Here is an 18,964-nt window from a genome sequence, read left to right as displayed (position 1 = left end):
TCTGGTAATTTTTCTCTTGGTTATATTTTACTAAGTTACATAAGTTGCACAAGTGAAATATAATTGTTGTCCCATGCAGAATATAATTCATCATAGTATCTATTGTAGATTTTTGCATGTTCAGTAATAGAATAATGTGTTCTCTTTTTTTTTCCCAATCTTTGCGTATGGAATTTGTAAATAGGTTGGTCACAATTTAGATTTTTTTTCTTTTAATGTCTTCACAACCAAATATAAACTTTTAACTAATCCGTATGTTAATAGTAATAGATTGATCGCTAATTACAACTGATGCTTTTTTATGTGTTAACTGCAGCTCAGATTTTATGTATTCCTTCTAATCATGAAAAAGAAAATTGGTGTCGCACATATAGTAGATTTTGTTGTTGTTCACGTTTGTTGTATAGTTTGCAAGTTTCAGCTTTTGGTTGCATATACAGTTCATTGATACTAATAACGATGTTACCTGGGTATCCAAGGGCCAGTATGTATGATTTTTTAAAGTGGATGATGTTAATTTGGATACTCATTTGATAGATGGTGTGAATATCAAATTGGTGTGAAAGATTCTTTTGAACATAATTCACTTAAGGAATTTTGTTTTGCTCTCTAGAAGTATTGCCCCCTCAATGTGGGACCACCTTGACGTGGTAAGGGGCTCTTGAGCCCCAGGAATTTGTTCCTGGGTTTGAGTCCAAGAGTTCCATTTACCATTATTTTATTTGGATTAATTTTTGTGGAATTTTCCACTTTTTGTAAAATTTATTGGACCTGATAAATAGGAAAAGATATAGCCTAGCTGGGATTGGGTTTATATCTGAGGCTAAATAGTGGGAACTTAGTAGGGCCATCAACCACCCAATAATGTTCGGACTGAGAGATATCGGATTGACATCTCAAAGGCGGAACTATTCTTTAGGGCTGGACCATGGATTCCAGGAGGGTCTGGTTCTGGGGATCGGACTCTCGGCATTCTATCCGGTTTGCCCATGACATGATTAGTGTGGGGATGATTGTGTTCTTGTAATACTGTACTCTCAGTCCTAGCAAGCAGGTTTGGCTTGCACTAGGGCCACTATAATCATGTGCCATCCCCTGTGGGGTAGGGTAGGGGGCGGACATTTGGGAGTTGGTTCTCACTTGTGCCATTGGTGGAAAAATAAACCCCATGAAAGGCTGATGATATCTTTTTAAGGTTTTCAGGTTTATTTTTTTTTCCCTCTCTAATCTTTATGTCTAGTTGTCATAAAGATTTGAGTACCCCTGGGCCCTATGATGGTGCTGTTCTGGCACAGATGACGACCTCTTCACCCTCCTTGGAGATTGAAAGTTCTCCAAATATTGATAACTTCTCCAAAAATAAATCTACAAATAGCAGCTTAGGTAATAATAAATCTCCTGATCCCCCTCCTTACTTCCTTCCAGCCATGCTTCATTGATGACGACTTCAAGCAAGGACTCGGACTTCCCTAAAAAATCTTCATCGAAAATTAAATCCTCAACGCAGCCAGGTTGTGTGAAAAATTTGAGAATGCTTACTTACCCAGTCAGCTGTGATTATGAAATGATCTCGACAGCTTTGAAATCATTTGGAACTGCTGTAGAAATCAGGATGAACTTTATTGATATTGACATTTAAAGGAATTTCTCGGAATGGGATGCCAACCTCCTATTGGTTTCTGAGTAGCAAGACCATGGATATAACAAAGGTAAGCATAATCTCTTTACCATCACTGGGCAAGGATCCCTTTTCCATCGCTGATCTAACCCTGTGTAGCCTGAACCACATTAAGGTCACTTCATGCGAGTGAATTTCTGTTCTCAGTTTCTCCCCCAACCTCCAGTATTTCAGATGAGCTCCTATCAGAAGTTTGAGGATGTAGGGTGAACTTCTCATTCCTTTTTCTTTCATTTGAAAGAGGGAACTGCTGGCACACTCATTTTGTATCCTTTCTGAAAAGTTTATATAGTTGAAAAGTTTTGCTCTTCAATTATGTCTTAACCGTTTTACTAAAACACTCAACACAAAATGCCTAGGCTGGTCTAATTGATGAAATCAGATTTTTTTTTTAAATAATCGACAAGGGTTGAATTTTGTCAGATTTTTCATGTTTTTTAGGGATAATGGTAGGACTGAAAATTAGAAGGTTTAACTTTAGCAAACCAGTGACTTTTTTAAAAGATTTCTGGGTGTGTTTGAAGGTCTAACAATGTACTTGTACCATATTAATTTCCATCATGCACAAAAAGTAGTAGAGAAGTTGGCATTTGATATTTTGAAATTATTTTGGATGAAAAATTGAAAGATGGGGGTAAATGAGGTGGTTATGGAATTCTTCATTGTCAAAATTGATTTACATGATGTACTTTGTATCAAAGCCATACCCAGATAAATGAAAATTTTCTTCCATAAATGGCCAGAGGAAAGTGAGTTTACAGAGAACATGATGGCCCAGCCATGTTAGTGAATCTCTAACAGCACTTTACAGTGGCCTACTCTGGTCATGAAGTCAGGATTATAGCTGCTGTAATGGCCATAACAATAGCCAGAGTTCCTTCATCTTTCTTTCAAAGCTGACTGAGCTACTGTATTAGCCAAAGCAGTGCCTATACAGATCCATTTTTTTTTGTTCAGACAGCTCCAATCAATAAGAACTGCTCTAGTATGGCATACTGCCTTATCAGCCAAGCTGTATCAAGCTACTTGGGCTTTCGTGGCTAAATTGTGATGATTAGCACTGCTGCAAGAGGCAGAGTTGTACCAGCTTTTAGTAAAAAGATGCCCTGACAACCTGTTAGAGCACCCCTACTTGCCATTGATGTGACCCAAGCCACTCTAATTCCCTTTGCTAGTGGAATTCCAATTGCTGGAGCTATAAACAGAGCTACTTTAGTGTTCATGGTCAAGCTGCTTCACTGAAGCCATGAAAAGAACAGCTTTTGTAGCCAAAACATCTTTTCACCTTCATGAATTACGCCATTTCAAGGATCAGAGTCCCAAACAGACCTATGACTGGTTCTGTTGCAGACAGAACCTTGTCATTTCTTTAATTGAGAGAGGGGAGAAGGGAAAGAAGAATCTTGGTGACTTAGTGTTTGAAATTCTAACAAGAAGTAAGTTCATCCCGTTCATTCTGGCTTATGCTTCTCTTTGGCAGTGGCACTACAGAATTGATTGTGGTTTCGTAGATACAGGAGGGCTAGCTCATTCTTCAGTAATCGTAAGAGTTTTTACAGCTGTTTTTGCTTCAAGACCAGGGCCTAAGATACTCCAGTGAGTTGGCCAAATGGTTCACTCTGGTGCCTCACCTTTTTGGGGTACTGATGACTTGACCTGGGAGTTAGTAACATGATCTGCCCTCACCCCTCTGTGAGCTGAACAGCTTTGAGAGCATGAACTATGGAGCTACTGACCATACAAATCTCTCAAGAAAGCTTTCAATAGCAGCTTGGCTTAAAGTGTTCAGCTTCATCCAGGCAGTATGCTGAGTTTATGACTAACATGATATCAGGCCTGTGTAAGTTAGGAAAATGGTAGCAATAGCTTAGGCAGCCCTTGCTTCATGGCAGGAATGATTTTCTTCTGGGTCTAGAAACGTGAGGGCATTTTTGTTCTGAGATTCATTTTGGCAGTAATGTAGGAGGAGGATCAAACTCACTTTCTGGTTGCTTACTATGCACACTCAAATACAAAGCCCTGTGTCAGTAGCAAGTATCTCAATGGAATTAGTCACAACCAACATCACTCACAAGCTTCCATCTGTTGGTCCCCAATTCCAGACCCAGCAACTTAGAATTTTGACATTAAGTCTGTGCTTTCCTGCCCTTTGGTATGTTCAGGCTTTTGTTAGTTAAGGTCTTGAGTGGCAAGAATTTGTCTATACGTGATGACTCACCTTTGGGCATGGCAATTTTTTGCTAACCTTTGTTTCCTTTGTCATATCTCAGAAACAACCCTAAACGGAGAAGGGCCTTCTGCCAACTACCTTTCCTTGGATTACTCGGGAATTGAAAAATGCTAGACCTGCATACTTGGAGGTTATTCAGAAAACCTTAGAGACAGAAGCTTTTCTGATGAATGTGTTGAGGCTGTTTCTTAGCCGTGCAAAGGTACACTAATCTTTACCAGGCAAGTGGAACTTGTTCAATGGGTGGTGTAGTTGTGGGGTGTTAATTCAGTTGGTATCTCTGTTACAATCAGATGATATTCCTAAGTTTCTGAGGTGGCAAAGGAAGTTATTGGCATTAGCCATAAGGCTGTGGGTCTGCTATCATCTTTAGCCACAAGGCTGTAGGTCTGCACCTCTCAGGTTTTGAACTGAGTGAACCTGACTCAAGTTCTTTGTTGGGAGAGAAGCAGTTATGTCAGCACTGCATGAAGGAGATTACTGAGGCAGCTTTAAACTTGTGGTATAATCTTCCAGTTCTAATTAGTTGACTAGTCCTAGTTTGAACTTTATTCAGACATCTAATGCTGTACTAATATTGAAGACTATATTATTCTGTCCTTATGAGTCAAGTTGGGGAACTATGCTTTACTCAAGTAAGATTTGTTGAGGAGATATTCCCAAAGTAGCTGACTATTTTTCCAAGGAAAACCACAGCTTAGAGTGAAGGTTCTAGATTTTCCTCCCCATGGGATGTATCAAGGAACAAATTATGAAGAATTCTGTACCATTCTGGCTCAGACAGATATTTTGATGGCTTATCGGAGTATGAACAGTGGCAAAGCAATATAAATGTTTTTGCTTATCCAGGAGGTCAGAGCTTATCGACTTCTCTGACTTTTAGGATTATCTTCTTGTAGAAGAGTTTAGTCTCAAGGAACTTCTGAGTTCCCACAAAAAGGGCTATAATGGCTGTAATAATGGGCTTGTATAAAAACATCAGCTTCATTTTAAAAAGATTATGATCCCCAGATAATGAAAAGTAGTTGTTTCAGACATGCAGTCACCTAGAATGTTGAGTCAGTGGTCTGGGTAAGGTATTCAGTGATAATAAAAGTACTGTAATAGTAAAAATACTTAATGGTCATCAAGGCCTATTGCATATTTTAACTTAAAGAAATGGTTGTCAGTTGGAAGTATTGCTTTTGTAAGTGGCTCTCATAATGTGCCTAGGGCTTTGTAGTTATTAAAAATTTTTGTACGGTAGGAATTGCTAGCTACTTTTTTTATGTACGGTACTATTGTGTTTTAGTGGTCTCCCTTTTAGAATACTGTTTGTAATCATTGAGAAAAACTTGACTAAAGCTCAGTTCTTGAAGTCAGGCAGTACTGTATTATACATTTTGATGTGTTGCTCAGTTCTGTTTTATGTCAATCATTTTACTTGTTATACTATGTTGAATCTAAAATTGAAACCCTTAGTAGGCTGATAAGTTTTGAAGATAGTCGGTCAAAACTGTTGACACTTCATTTTCCAAAATACCTTTTCAGAAACAAGCATGCCCCCGAACAGTGCTTATTAAGGTGAGTTTTAGCAATAAATGCACTCTGTGGGCACTTGTATTTCTTTAATAATTTTCTACGCATGACAAGCCTATTTTCTGTGGTAATAATAGATGTGTTAATCAGTCTTAGTAATTTAAAAATATGAAGTAACTCCTGTATGTAAGATTTCAGAAATTAAAGATGAATCCATTTAAAACTCACTTTGATATTTTCTTTAGGAAGCAGTGCTTGACAAAATATATACTGTAACAAGTAATTTTAAATAGCATGATGAGTTGGGTCATTGAATTCAGAAACCAGATGATTTGTAATATAACTTTTGTGTAAAGTTTAGTTAGTTAGTTATTTAGCTGGATAAGAATAGTTGATGTGATTACAGTTGATGTTTGTCAATAGATTGCCTGACACTTGTTATATGTTAACATTGTACATGTATATACATACATTGTATATACTGTTAAGATTTTTATATACAAATGGTGTTTTGATTAAGGAAACAGTATCTATTGGTGTGATATCCATCATGTGAGGAGGGCAAGCCACCATTTTTTAAAACTGTGTTATCATCATTTACGGACTGAAAGAACAATGCAGAATTAGGTAACTGTATAGAACCCCAAAAGAGGTGATATTTTTACCAATATCTAGTTACAGTTAACAGTGGCCAGTGGTAATAACTCTCCAGATTATGAGCCCCTGTCATAGGTATTTTGCATCAGAGATTGACATGTAAGGTTTGAGTCCCATAACTGATCCTAAGTGGGTGATCTGAACTAATTCAGATATGGCTTCTCACCATTCCCCATCCCATTGCACTCTCCGTGGACATTCTGAACAGAATGTTTGTTAATAGATTGTATGTGACTTTGTATATAATTTTATTTGCTCTTAGAATGTTCAGGGAGGGGAGGTTGGGTGGCATATCTCCACCTGTGGAATTCAAGTGAGTAAAAGTCTCATATCCTGCTCAGCTTCTAGTTTTAGGTTTTATCTTTATATAATGATAACATTATGAGCGCTGCATACATTTGGGTATAAATCTGAGGGCAACTCATAACAAAGAAGTTCAGCTATTTTCTAAGAGCAGCCTCGTGGTAGGCAAGGAAAACTGCATCAATGAAAGTTAATATTCTTCATGCCATTACAAGTAAAACATTTGCCATAATTATTAATTACTTGTAGGTTAATATGGATGCTTCTTTAGCCTTTCTCCAAGAAGCCGTATTGTGTAAGATTGCAGAGCAAGGGAAAGTTGCAGACAAAATCCAATGTTGATTCATTTTGTTTACCTTTTTTTAAAAATGAAAATTGATCATTTTTTTAGTGTTTAGAAAAGACTATGAAAATATAGCCATTAAAACTAGAGCTGTATCTTCTGGCTTGGGACCCAGGTAAAGAAATGTCATCTAGACATATTAAAGGTTACAAATAGTTGGTATAAATCACCACTAGAAAGCATTATGAAACTGTATGGTGATTAAAACAAAAGATAACATCACTGTTGCAGTAACCAAACACAGTACAGTACATACCTTGAATAATATGTAAAGTACAGTTAAATTGTCCTGCATTGATGGTGAGTAAATAGAAAATCTACTACATCTTCCAGTAAATCATAACAACAAGATTGTGAAATCTGTATCCCAATATGTGAAGTAAATCTGACTAAAAGTGGCAAAAATTAAATTTAACAGAATCTTTCTTGAGAAGTAAAGAATTTAGGCCTGAACAGAAATCTAAGACCTTATATACTTAAACCTCACTGTAAATATGGGTTCAGAAAAATGTAACAATAACCCTAAAAGTAAACTGTACTGTGGATCAAGTAGTATTGCAGAACAGCGGAATCATGGCACACAAGTGCAAAATACAGACACAACCGTCACTTAGGATCCAAGGATTGATTGTTTTATACAAGATTGAGAATTAGATAAAAACTCTAATCTGGATTAGAAGTCAGTTGGGAAATATATATCTTCTCCAGTAAGAAAATTTAATCTCTCCCATTCAAGTGTCCAAGGTTAAGTAATGGACAGACTTCTTTTAAAAGTTATATCTGAGAGCTAAGATCACATACGCTAACAAAAATAATCTGGCGATAACCCAGATCTGAATACTGCAGATCTAGTAATCATGCAACATAAAAAGTGTGAACTGTGGTCGAGGCTGTTATTCTAAATCCAAAGAATGTGTGATTTATTTGCAATGCACTGAGCTAAAGATACAAGATAGGAAGATCATGTTCATGAGTCACAGGTTTCAATGATCCATCAGAAAATCAGGAATATGAAAATACATGCTGTAATCTGGTGACCAGTGTCAGTAGTCCTTTAACAAATCTTGTTTTTCCATGCAGGTGGGCTTACACTTTACCATCAAGTTCTGACAGAATACCTAAGTTAAAATGTATAGATTATACATGCGTATACTGAAATAAATATATTAACTTTTGTACAGTCCTAGGCTGATATTCATCTTCTTACAAAAGATGTCATTTTTCAAAGTAGATGATGCAATTATATTTCTCTCCAGTATGTTAGAATAAACCAGGCTTTTAGCACCTGTGTGATTGATATGATGATTGCTTTCACTAACATGATTAAAATTGCACTGTTCTGCTGTGCATTTCTATTATATTTTTCTGCCGTTTTATTCCCTTATATTGGCCAGACTTAAGAACCACTTGGCATGTCAACATCATTGATGGATTATGCATGCCAGTTATGAAAAAATATATCTTGTATACTTAAAAAATTATGGCCAAAGTTAAATTCTTATTTGACATTTGATCTCTAAGTATGACCTTGACCTCATGTGTAAATCAGCTTTCATTAGTTGATTATGCAAGCCACATATGAAGTCTGTGCCTCCTGAAGTTCATAAGTTATGGACGAGGTTAATTTTCAGTTCGACCCCTAAACTCGAGTGTGACCTGGACCTCTCTCTGCACATTGCCTGTATCAGTAGTTTATGCATGCCAAATATAAAATCTTTGTCTTGTATAGCTCATAATTTAAAGCCAAAGTTATATTTCTATTTCACCTCTTATCTTTAAGTATGCCCTTGATCTAATTCTCCACAGGACATCAGTAATTAATTGTGCATTCAAAACATGAAGTCTTCCTTGTATAATTCAAAGGTTATGGCCAAAACAAAATTTTCTTTTTACTATTGCTCTGTAATTTTAACCTTAAACTTGACCTCGTTCTACTCATCGGCTTTGTTAGTTAATTATGCTTGCCAAATAAGAAGTGCCCATCTTATACAGTTCAGAAGTTAAATTGTTCTGTGCAAAATTTATAGCCAAGTTAAAATTCTACTATTTAACCCTTGAAATGTTAAGTTTGACCTTTATTTCAGTATGCATAAGGCAGCTGTCAACCAGGCATTTTATTCCTGTGTGCAACATGTATGAACAACAACAATAAGTCGATCATTTCTAAAACTTACTTCTTCACCTTCCTATAGAAGGGCTCAATATACATATGACAGTATGTCAATTGTTAAAATTTAATGTCACATCCCAGTTAAAAGAAAGCAGTGTAATTGAGCGATGAAGTAAAAGTGGAATCATGATTCATATTAATTCTTTTTTATATAAGTAACTTACCCAGTAATTGCTTAGCTAAGAGTTTCTACTCGAATGGCAGTTAGAATTCTGAATTCATCGATAGCAATTCTAGTGTTTTGTGTAGGTGACTATGCCCCACTCACTTTTGGCGTATGAAAGAGGAACAACATCGCCAACATGACAATTTGTTTCTGCCGCTTGTAGCTTCAACACCTGGTGTTGTTACAGCAGTTTACAGTTTTTTGGATTATTAATTTTCTTCCTTGGTGAAGTATTTTTGTAGCCTTTTTAGCATTTTTTGACATAGTGACACTTTTGGATTTGACTTTCATGATTTTGACTTTTCAGGTAGTTACGATGTCTGACACTAGTAGTTCTAGTTTCCGGTATTGCAGTAAAGACTGCAATACCCGGATGACAAAATTGACTTATGATTCTCACACCTTGTGATCCGGTTGTAGAGGACAAGTTTGCTCTATTAATTTGACGTGTGACGAGTGCAGGGATTTGGGGGAAAACAGAAATGTAGAACTTTAAATTCTCATTTAGCTAAGGTAGAGAGAGATAGGAAGAGGATTGCAGCCGCTTAAGCCAGCAGGAAATTAGCTAGTCAGGCTTTGACTCCTAGATCGGATAAGGCTGACCTGTCTGTTAATTCTCCAACTGTTAACCCTTCCCCACCTGCATCAATTAATTTTCAGAAATCACCTACTCCTTCTCCTGGCTCCGTCACTTCCGAACCCGATCGCTTCGCCATCATTGAGAATAAGTTTGAGCAATGTTTAAATCTGGTAGTGAGTGCAGTGGCCCGGTTAGGGTTGTAGTGCGTGTCCTGATGGACAAGTTTGAAAACAGTGCTAAAGGTGAAGTGTCAGTGGAGGAGGCGGCTGCTCGTCCCGCTGATTCTCTTAGGGGTCGGTCCCTGCCATACTTCCCGATACCTGGGAGGAGGCATACCGACAGCCCAAGGGAGGTCAGTGGGGTCTGCCCATGGGCAGGCGGGTCCCCTCAGTCCATCCTGTTGCATCCCAGGTTGCAACTAGAGACAGCTGCTGGAAAGGTGTCTCAGAAGTGCATCGGCTTTCATCAAGTTCAGAGGAGTCCTTGCCTCGTAAGAGCTGTCTTTGTCGCCTCCCCGATGAATCTTGCCCGTTTAAGAAACGTTTCTCGGGTAGAGATCAGTCCTCGCATCTCCCTTACAAGAGAATGAGGGAGCCTTCCTTTAGTCCTCAACCTTCATGTAGCAAGTGGGATAGTCTGGAGCATTTTTCCTCTCCTCAGCACCAGGAGCGAGGTTCTAGCTCACTGCACCTTTTGGGCGAACAGCTCCAGATTTCTCGTAAGTGCCCTGTTCCCTCTGAACGTCCCGTATCGGTGGAGTGCTTTGATGAGTGCCATGAAGCAGACAAGTGCCCTGTAGCAGCCAGGCGCCCTGACGCAGTCAGTTACCCTGAGGTGGCCAGACGCTCTTTTTCGTTGAAGCGCCCAGAAGCTTTCGATCTTCCCCTAGCACTTGAGCCTCCTCAAGACTCCAAGCGCCCTGCAGCTTCTGGTAAGTACTCCATACGCCGCAAAGTGTCCCACTTAAGTAGAAGCACTTATGGCCATGCCGCCACATCGCTACAGGTTGAGATGAATGTCATCAGAGGCAAAAACAATTGAGCTCTCTGCTGAAGTCATCCCTTGCTGACCTCGAAAGTGGGCTGGGTCTAGTCATGTACACCGACACTAGTGCTATTAGGAATTTCAAATTTTTTGAGCTGCCGGCAAGTGAAACTGTAAGCAATGTGATTACTTGGTAAGCATATATAAAGTTTGATTTTATCATAAAAATGTCGTTTTAGTAATACTGTAATTAACTCTTGTTCATCATCACCTCTTGTCAGATTCTTAAACTTAGCTCTCATTTATGATTGGATTATATATTTTTAGAGCTTGTATGTATGCTTACTGAGTTACAGTTGCATCAGTATTTGTTGTAAGTAGGTTTTGATTACATACAAAATCAGGCTAATATCTCAAGAGAACCAAGTTCATCATCAGATTAAATAGCCCAGCAATGAGCTGCATACTATATTCATTTCCGTTGAGACATTACTGCAGTGATGAGAAGATTCTATAGATAATACTGTATTGCCTTAGGATTTACAGAAATCTCTTCCAAAGATTTCAAGCTGTGTCTTCCATCCTTGAAGATACAGTAAATGCTGCTCGTGAGAACTGTACTTTGAAAATTAGTGTTTGTGTTTCCTGGGTTGTGTATCCACTTTATGTTTTGAAACTGTGATATCTAAAGGCATGAAGTAATGTTGAGAGAGAGAGGTAATTTAAAATGAATTGGAAAACAGAGTCAATAATTGAAATAATGTAAAAATAAAGATTACAATATAGGCAAACATAAGAGCAAGTACAAGCTTATCCATTATATTGAATATCTCCTTGATAGGTGATGGAACAATACACTATAAAATGAGAGTCAAAGACAGTCAAACTTTTTACTTCTTTACCCTAGCAATTATTCCCAGTGAGTTTTGCACTCAGGTTGTTAGGCTCATGTTTGGTCTGTATATTTTAGAACATTTCCATGATGGTTATGCTCCTCAGCCTTATAAATATATGCAGAATAACAATTCCAGATGGTGAAGTATCCAGGTTCTCGGTCGTTACATCACTTGAAATATTTTTCAGTGATTGATCACTATTTCAGTGTTTGCATAACTGTATCATTATGATTTGTGAGTTGTGTTACAAATGCTTCGTGAAAGTAATAATCTGACATAATGTGGTATATAACAATTAATAGTTTAATAACTATTTCCTTGTGCTAACTCTCTAAAATGTATACTGATCTTGAGTGAGCAAAGAAGATGAAGAAAATCCCCGAGACTTGAAATAGAAAATTCAATACCTACAGCTCAGCAGTTTATGAAAGTAACAATAAAAAAGAGGTTATTTCCCTTTCTGCTTCATATATTCAGTGGAAATTATTGACATTCTTAAAAAGAAATTAATCCCCTGAATAATTTTCAGTAAGTTCCATAAAAACATGGAGTTATTTTAACAATTGCTTGAATTTTTAAAATGATGTTAGCAAATAATTGCATAGTGTGCAAATCACAAACACTTCTAAGTTGATTTTTCCCATTAATTTGTCACGCAAAAAGGATAAGAAATCGTTTGTCACCTGATCAACTATCTTGACTGAAGGTGTAAAAGTATGTTCTTTGAGTTTCCTGTATTTAACAAGTGAATTTGCATTTGGTCAAGAAATTTTCTTTCTGTGGTTTTGGATGATTCTACTGCTGTACAATGAGTCAGATTGTTTGGATAATTTCCGCATCTTTTTTGCTGTCTTCTTAACTATAATTATCTCCAATTCTTATTGGTTACACTTTTAGGTTTGTTGTTACTGTGCTAGTATTTTTACTGTGTAGATTTTTTTATATTCTAGTGTATAAATTTTATACACCCTGATTTTTTAATTTAGACGTTGTAATAGAGGTAATTAACCCTTAAGGGATGGGCTAATTATATATCATGCAACTCCCCAGACCAGGCAGACTTTAAAGTTGGCCAGTTTAAGAAAAAAACACATCAAAGGAAAGCGGAAGATATGCAAATGCACACGGTGGAAGAAAAAAAATTATACAAAATTTTCCCTACCTTCTACAGGAAGTCGAAAGTGACTATTTTCAACTCTGTGTGTGGCCTCTTACAAAACACTCATAAATTTTACCAAGTTATACATGTTTTTTCTAACAATTTATTTTTTTTTTTTGTAAAATTATAATTACCGCCCACACAGTATCATAACAGATAAGAACTAAAATCAGTAACAAATTCTGAATAGGTTGTAAAATATTCACATAAATTTACAGAGATCGCGAGATACAGTAACTCTTTTGGAGGTATACATGTTTTTTTCTAATATTTCTTTGCAAAATTGCAATTATAACTGACATCATATCATAAAAGATAAGGACTAAAACCAACGGCAATCCGTGGGTATATTTATGAGCAAAGAAATAAAAAGATGTCATGGGAGAGAGAGGACATTCCCCCTTCAAGTCAGGAACAATACTAATCTGCCCGAGACACCTACGATTGAGCTGAGCTGGTTTCTTTAATTGCCACTATTCATTTATGGGTCTTTGAATTGATGGAAACTCTTTCCCGCTCGATAAAGCCAAATCATAAGGCGCGTAATATTAATACTCCTCAGAGGGGATGCGTCCACCACCCAGAACCTGTTTTGGGATCCATCCGTTAAGGGTTAATCAAATGCAAATTAAGTGGTATTGTTGGAAGTAGATTACTGTACTATGTTCCTGTTGGACTATGCCTTTTCATGTTTTCTTATCACAGCATGATACAAATTTAAAACTAAAATGTGTGGCCCCTCTGGTTCTAAACATATTCTTCATATATAGCCACAAGTTAGTTGGCTTTTTATTCACTTGCTCTGTCAGCAAGTTCTTTTATTTAAAGTTCTTTTGGTACCGTTGTACATTTATTGGATTTGTGTATATACTGTACTATAGTAGAAATTATATCCTTATTCCTAACTGCCAAAATAGTAGAAATAAAATGACTATTACATGTTATTTTAAGTTTATGTTGATTCACATTATAATGTTTCTCTTTTGAAGCAGTTATGCTTGTAAAATTTATTATTGTTAATGTTATTGGTTTCCTATACTGTACAGTATTACTAAAGGTTCCACATGCTTGTAGTGTTAATTTTGTATTCCATTAAAGTTTCTCTTGCATAAATTATTTAGTGTCATGAGTCGAGTTCTTCAATGTTTTAATATGTAAAGTATTAGGAATTATGTGATATAGGTTTGGAAAAAAATTTTGTTGATATACAGTACAGTGCTCCCCCACTTTTTCACTGGGATTGGTTCCAGAACCCACTGTGGAAATGCAAAATCCCCTCTAAAAATGCTAGTAACTGCCAAATACCCTGTACCCCTTAAACTAAAATGCTTATAACTGTGTTTTAAAAGTTCACTGCCTAATTTAGTAGTTCAAACAAAAATATACCTTAAATTATCATACTAAAACAATTTAATATCAATTCAAACAAAAATATACCCCAAACCATCATCCCAAAACACCCAAAGTCATCTTAGATTAGTACCTTTTTATAACTGTTACTCTTATGTATATACGCCCCTAAAATGCTTATAACAGTGATTTTCTGATTTTAAAATATTACATTAATGTAAACAGCAAAATATCTATAAAATGTTTAATACAAATTAAATAAATCTGTAATACAAATTAAATAAATCTGTAATACAAATTAAATAAATCTTTAATACATAGTAAATAAATCTGTCTTACAGAATGTTTGACAACTAATCAAGTTCCCTGTATATACGTAAGCATAGTCGTTTTCTCTCATAGTATTGAAGTCGTCCCGTTTTCTTTATATATTGGTAAAAACAATTAAAATTATCACTAATTTGGTTTTTTCGTAGAGCAACACTGTTTATTCACTAATTACTGTATTTTTTCATACAGTGTTCATGACTAAATACAGATTTTTATCTACAAAATCCACGAACTAGTGAAAGTTCCCCTGCTGAAAAGTGAATACAGTAATGTGTTCCACAAAAATCAGCGACTAAATGAAGCGCAAAAAAGTGAAGAGCGAAAAAGCGGGGTAGCACTGTATAAGGAATAGATGGTGGAGATTTAAGATTGAATACCGTCTTCCTGGCACCGAAAGTGGCACTTCAACGAATAATATTGTACCAGAATCTAGTGAATGACACTGCAGCTCTACATTCTGCATGCTAAAAACCTTTGTGCACCAAGGATCCACATGCTGAATGAGATTACCTCTCCTCCTTTCCAACAGACATACATACAAATTATTCATCAAGAGGAGGTCCCAGTAGGAAATCAAATAAATAGGTTTGCTAGAATTGGGATATAGGATATGTACATGGATGCACGATAAATTAGAGCAGATAGGATTTAGTTTTTTAAGTAAAGCTAATAAATTTTATCACAACCAAATAATGTGTCCATTACACTTGCCCTGAAATTTTCCTTGGCGAACCTCAGGAGTTGGTTGAGCAGTACACATGCCTCAAAACAACCCACCTCATTTTTTGTATGAAAAACTTTTGGCATTTGTAATATGGGGTATGGTTGAGGCCCATTAATTTATAGGTTTATATTAAAAAACTAGTTTTTATAAGATGAAACTCTTTGTTTAATAACAAACCCATAGCTTTATGTGTCGGAATCTCAGTTTAAATTGGGAGGATTCAAGCTGTCAAATCCCTAACTTGAACCTTATTGGGGCAAGGATAAGAGTTGTAAGCCATATTTATTTCTAGGAGTATTGTTGGTGCTGTATAGCGTTCAAAGTTTTTGCAGTGAAGGTAACTCAGTTTAATGTACAGTATAGGTGTCTGGGTGTATGTCCCAGTTTTTTAGAGGTTTAACTCACAATGGTTAATTAACTCGCCCCTTATTCATATGTAGGATCAAATAAACTGGAAGTTATATCATAAGGATGTTATAGGAGAGCTTGGGGAAAGGGAGGGAGAGGTTGGTGGTGATTGATTAGTTTGCCGAGAATCTTCCTCAGCATGCCTGAGGTGTACATCTCCAGCCTCTTACAAATCGCATCTCTTAATTGAAAATCAGCTAAAGTCTTTTGACATCACCAGCATCCACTGCCCCAGCAATGACAGCCGCAGAGGATACTTGAGAAAGAGAGCTATCACAAAGGCTAAATGTAAAGAATAGACACTACTCTACACTGTTAAGCAACATCTATCTCAGCTTGCCCAACTTTTGTACAGATGAACAACCACTCCTGGCCATATTATCCAAGTCAATTCAACATTCTCTTTCCATAAAAAATTTGCAGACTTTTTGTTATACTGTATAACGAAAATCTGGCAAAAGAAGTTGCTTATTACTGTAACTTACCATAAAAAAGAATGATATTCAGCAATGTTTAAATATTTTAGGCAACCAAGGAATTATTGCTTAATCTAGTCTTTTTGATCAAACAAAGGCCTTGTTTAAATCACAGAAAACAATTTTATTTTTTCTTGAGAAAAGTTTTTATCTTTGCAGGAGAATGAGTGGTGATGAATCAACAGTAACAACAGTTGGTTTCACTCCAGACAGCAGTTATTTAGCGACGGGCAGTAGTGGAGGAGAACTGAGAATTTGGGATGCCCGATTTGGTCACTCAGTCCCCATAGCCATCAAATCAAAGGCCCATGACTTAGGAGTCAGTACACTTCATTTTAGTCCAGCTATTGGTAAAGAAGGTAATTGTTGTTTTGATAATCATATTTTTTTTATAGCATAGCTGCTGTTCATCTTGAAAGGAGTTACTCTCATGGTTCCCCCCCGGGATCCATAAGAGAGACCAACCAATGTCAAAGAATTCTCTTATAGTGGGTCTCGGCCACAACAGTGCTTGCTGGTACAGTGATAGAATATGTAGGACTCAAGACAAGAGGGCTTTGTCTCTTGTCTTGATCGTCATGGAGAATTTCTCTGAAGATGAAAGTTATTTAGATATTTTAAGACCAAGTAAAAAATTTTAGTTCCTGAAAATTTCAACAGGTAGCCTAATACAGTATTTGTTAAAATCAGGAGCTGGTGGGTCTCCCACAAGGTAAGAGGGTAGGGTTAGATTGCTAGGCTATACTATAATAGCCATTCTGTGTTTTCCTGTCTACACAAGTGATAATTAACAATAATGCAATAATATTACGGAGTTTTGTTATTGGAACTCATTAGTCAATGACTTTTTTAACATCATATAATACTAGTTTTATCAAAAAGGGGAAATCTTGTTAGTTTAACTTCTTGGTTACAAAATGTAGGCGTGATGGCAGTTCCCAGTTGTGCTTGGCTTACAAGCCTTGGTGTTTACTAAAGACCAGTTTTTTCCTATTTTATTTTATAATCAAACTAAATGGATTTTATGATACAGAAAGTTCCCCAGTTAATATCAGGGGCCTTTTCAATTATTAATGGAAATGTATTCATGTGACTACTTCTAAGGGGTATTACTCTGCCGGTAGTGACATCACAGGTATTAAGAAGAAAATTTCTTGTGATGTCTTTTTTTGTATGGAAATATAAAGGTACATATTTATAATGGTGAGCTTTGCCAAACAAATTAAAATCATTTAGATAATAATTTTATATAAATTTGGTAAGCAATGATTTTAATGATGTATCAACTAACGTAGTCTATAACCTTTACCTGGTGCTTGGAAATGCACCTGGTAAACAAAGTTTTAAAAATGTATAGCAATACACTGTGTGGGTACCCATTTATTTTCTTTCCTAATTGAGTTTGGAAGCAATTGTGAGAAAACACTTTGAGGCAGTATTATTTTAGTAGTTATGAATTAATATTTTAATACATTACGCTACTGTGCAATGAATATTACCCATTGATCATGATACCTAACAGCATTTTGTGGAAACATACTTGTGACCAAGTCAGCCTGTTTAATTATAAGTGTTAGCTGCCCATACAGTGATTATAGGTAGCTAACACTAGGTAGTTTCAAATATAAATATACACTTGTTCCTTTTATCACTACACTACAGGGCTACTATTATGCAGAACCCACACATCACCTGCTCCGCAGCAAATTGCTCAGTCAGCTTTTTGTGTGTGTGTGTGTGTGTGTGTGTGTGTGTGTGTGTGTGTGTGTGTGTGTGTGTGTGTGTGTGTGTGTCAAACCACCTACCTTGATCACAGTCCTTGTAGGAATCAAAGAGAATCTGGCTGGTTGCTAGACATGTATAAAATATGTAATATGCTCTTTGCAGCAAGTGTAAATAATGAAAGAGCTCAATTTAAGCTGTCTTATGGGTCTTAGATTTCAGCAGGAGTATGGAAGGAGGAGACTAGCACATCTTTCTGGCAGAGCTCCGGCAGTGCATTTCCATTCCTTCTGAGCAGAATCCAAGCTTGGGCTAATATTCCAAAACAGCTGGTTCTAGGACCTTCCACTTTGACTCCTCTGATGGAGACGAAGAGAGATTTTCTTAGGAGAGATATCATTTATACCCAGCATGAATTGGAAATATCCACAAATTTCCCTTTTGAATCTGGAAGATCCAGGAACACCATCTTTTGGTGTGCAGGAGATACCTCAGATGAGAATCTAGGCTATCCCATGTAACAATCAGATATTGAGGGGACCCTGATGGGGCCCACCCAACTCCATCTGTATGGAAGTATGGTGATTTATCTGGGACTTCTATCCTGCCAGGCAGTGGTGATATGGCTGCCTTGCTCAATCAGTTCAAGCAGGCGTCTGTGATAGGGAAATTCCGCTTACTGTTCTTTCAGAATTCTCCGAACAGAGGATGATCCAGTATCAGTGGTATCTACCAAAACTGAGACAGGCATAGAAAGCCTGGCCTGGTGTAATCTACTATAAATACATCTTCCAGTATACATGATGTATATGATAAAATCATGTTTTTGGACAAAATTTTAATGATTGCACGATACACGATATTGGATGATACACAAGTAAGTACTCAAAATACAGTTCTCTTGTATGCTTTATATTTCTGAGTTTCACAGAATGTGTTTGTTGGAAATAAACTCTGCTTGTGTATTTATGAAGCAAGTTTCAGTTTCGAGTTCTGAAAATATCCAGAATGGAAACGACATGTGTTGCCGCTCGAGAACTAATGGCGGCTGATTAACAAAAGTCCTGGTTAATGGGAGTTGCCGGGTTTAGACTGTATTGTGATTTTGTATTGAATGATTGATGTGATGTATGTTCAGTGTAGTTCTTTACATGATTTTTCATTTGTTATAAGAAAAGATAATGGAAAGATTGCAAATGAGAAGTCAAGTATATCATATCAAATTTTTTTACTGTGCAAATAAGTTTGCTTAATTTAGTGAGGAACAGGC

At 36.6% G+C, this 18,964-nt stretch overlaps 1 protein-coding gene across 4 annotated transcripts in view; it reads left to right on the top strand.

The window, feature by feature from the left end:
- The window catches only part of LOC136848825 (WD repeat, SAM and U-box domain-containing protein 1-like), a 55,442-nt gene that overhangs the window by 24,129 nt on the left and 12,349 nt on the right, over positions 1 to 18,964 (top strand). For 3 of the 4 annotated variants that reach the window (XM_067121563.1, XM_067121562.1, XM_067121564.1), the window contains exons 6-7: positions 5,439 to 5,471; positions 16,132 to 16,331. In XM_067121563.1, the coding sequence (XP_066977664.1) occupies positions 5,439 to 5,471; positions 16,132 to 16,331 (233 nt within the window). The remainder of the gene's footprint in view (positions 1 to 5,438; positions 5,472 to 16,131; positions 16,332 to 18,964) is intronic. The other variant, XM_067121565.1, reaches the window with a different exon arrangement.

The sequence above is a fragment of the Macrobrachium rosenbergii genome, chromosome 19 (assembly GCF_040412425.1).
Source record: "Macrobrachium rosenbergii isolate ZJJX-2024 chromosome 19, ASM4041242v1, whole genome shotgun sequence".
Taxonomy (NCBI): domain Eukaryota; kingdom Metazoa; phylum Arthropoda; class Malacostraca; order Decapoda; family Palaemonidae; genus Macrobrachium; species Macrobrachium rosenbergii.
This window is presented reverse-complemented; position numbering and strand designations above follow the sequence as displayed.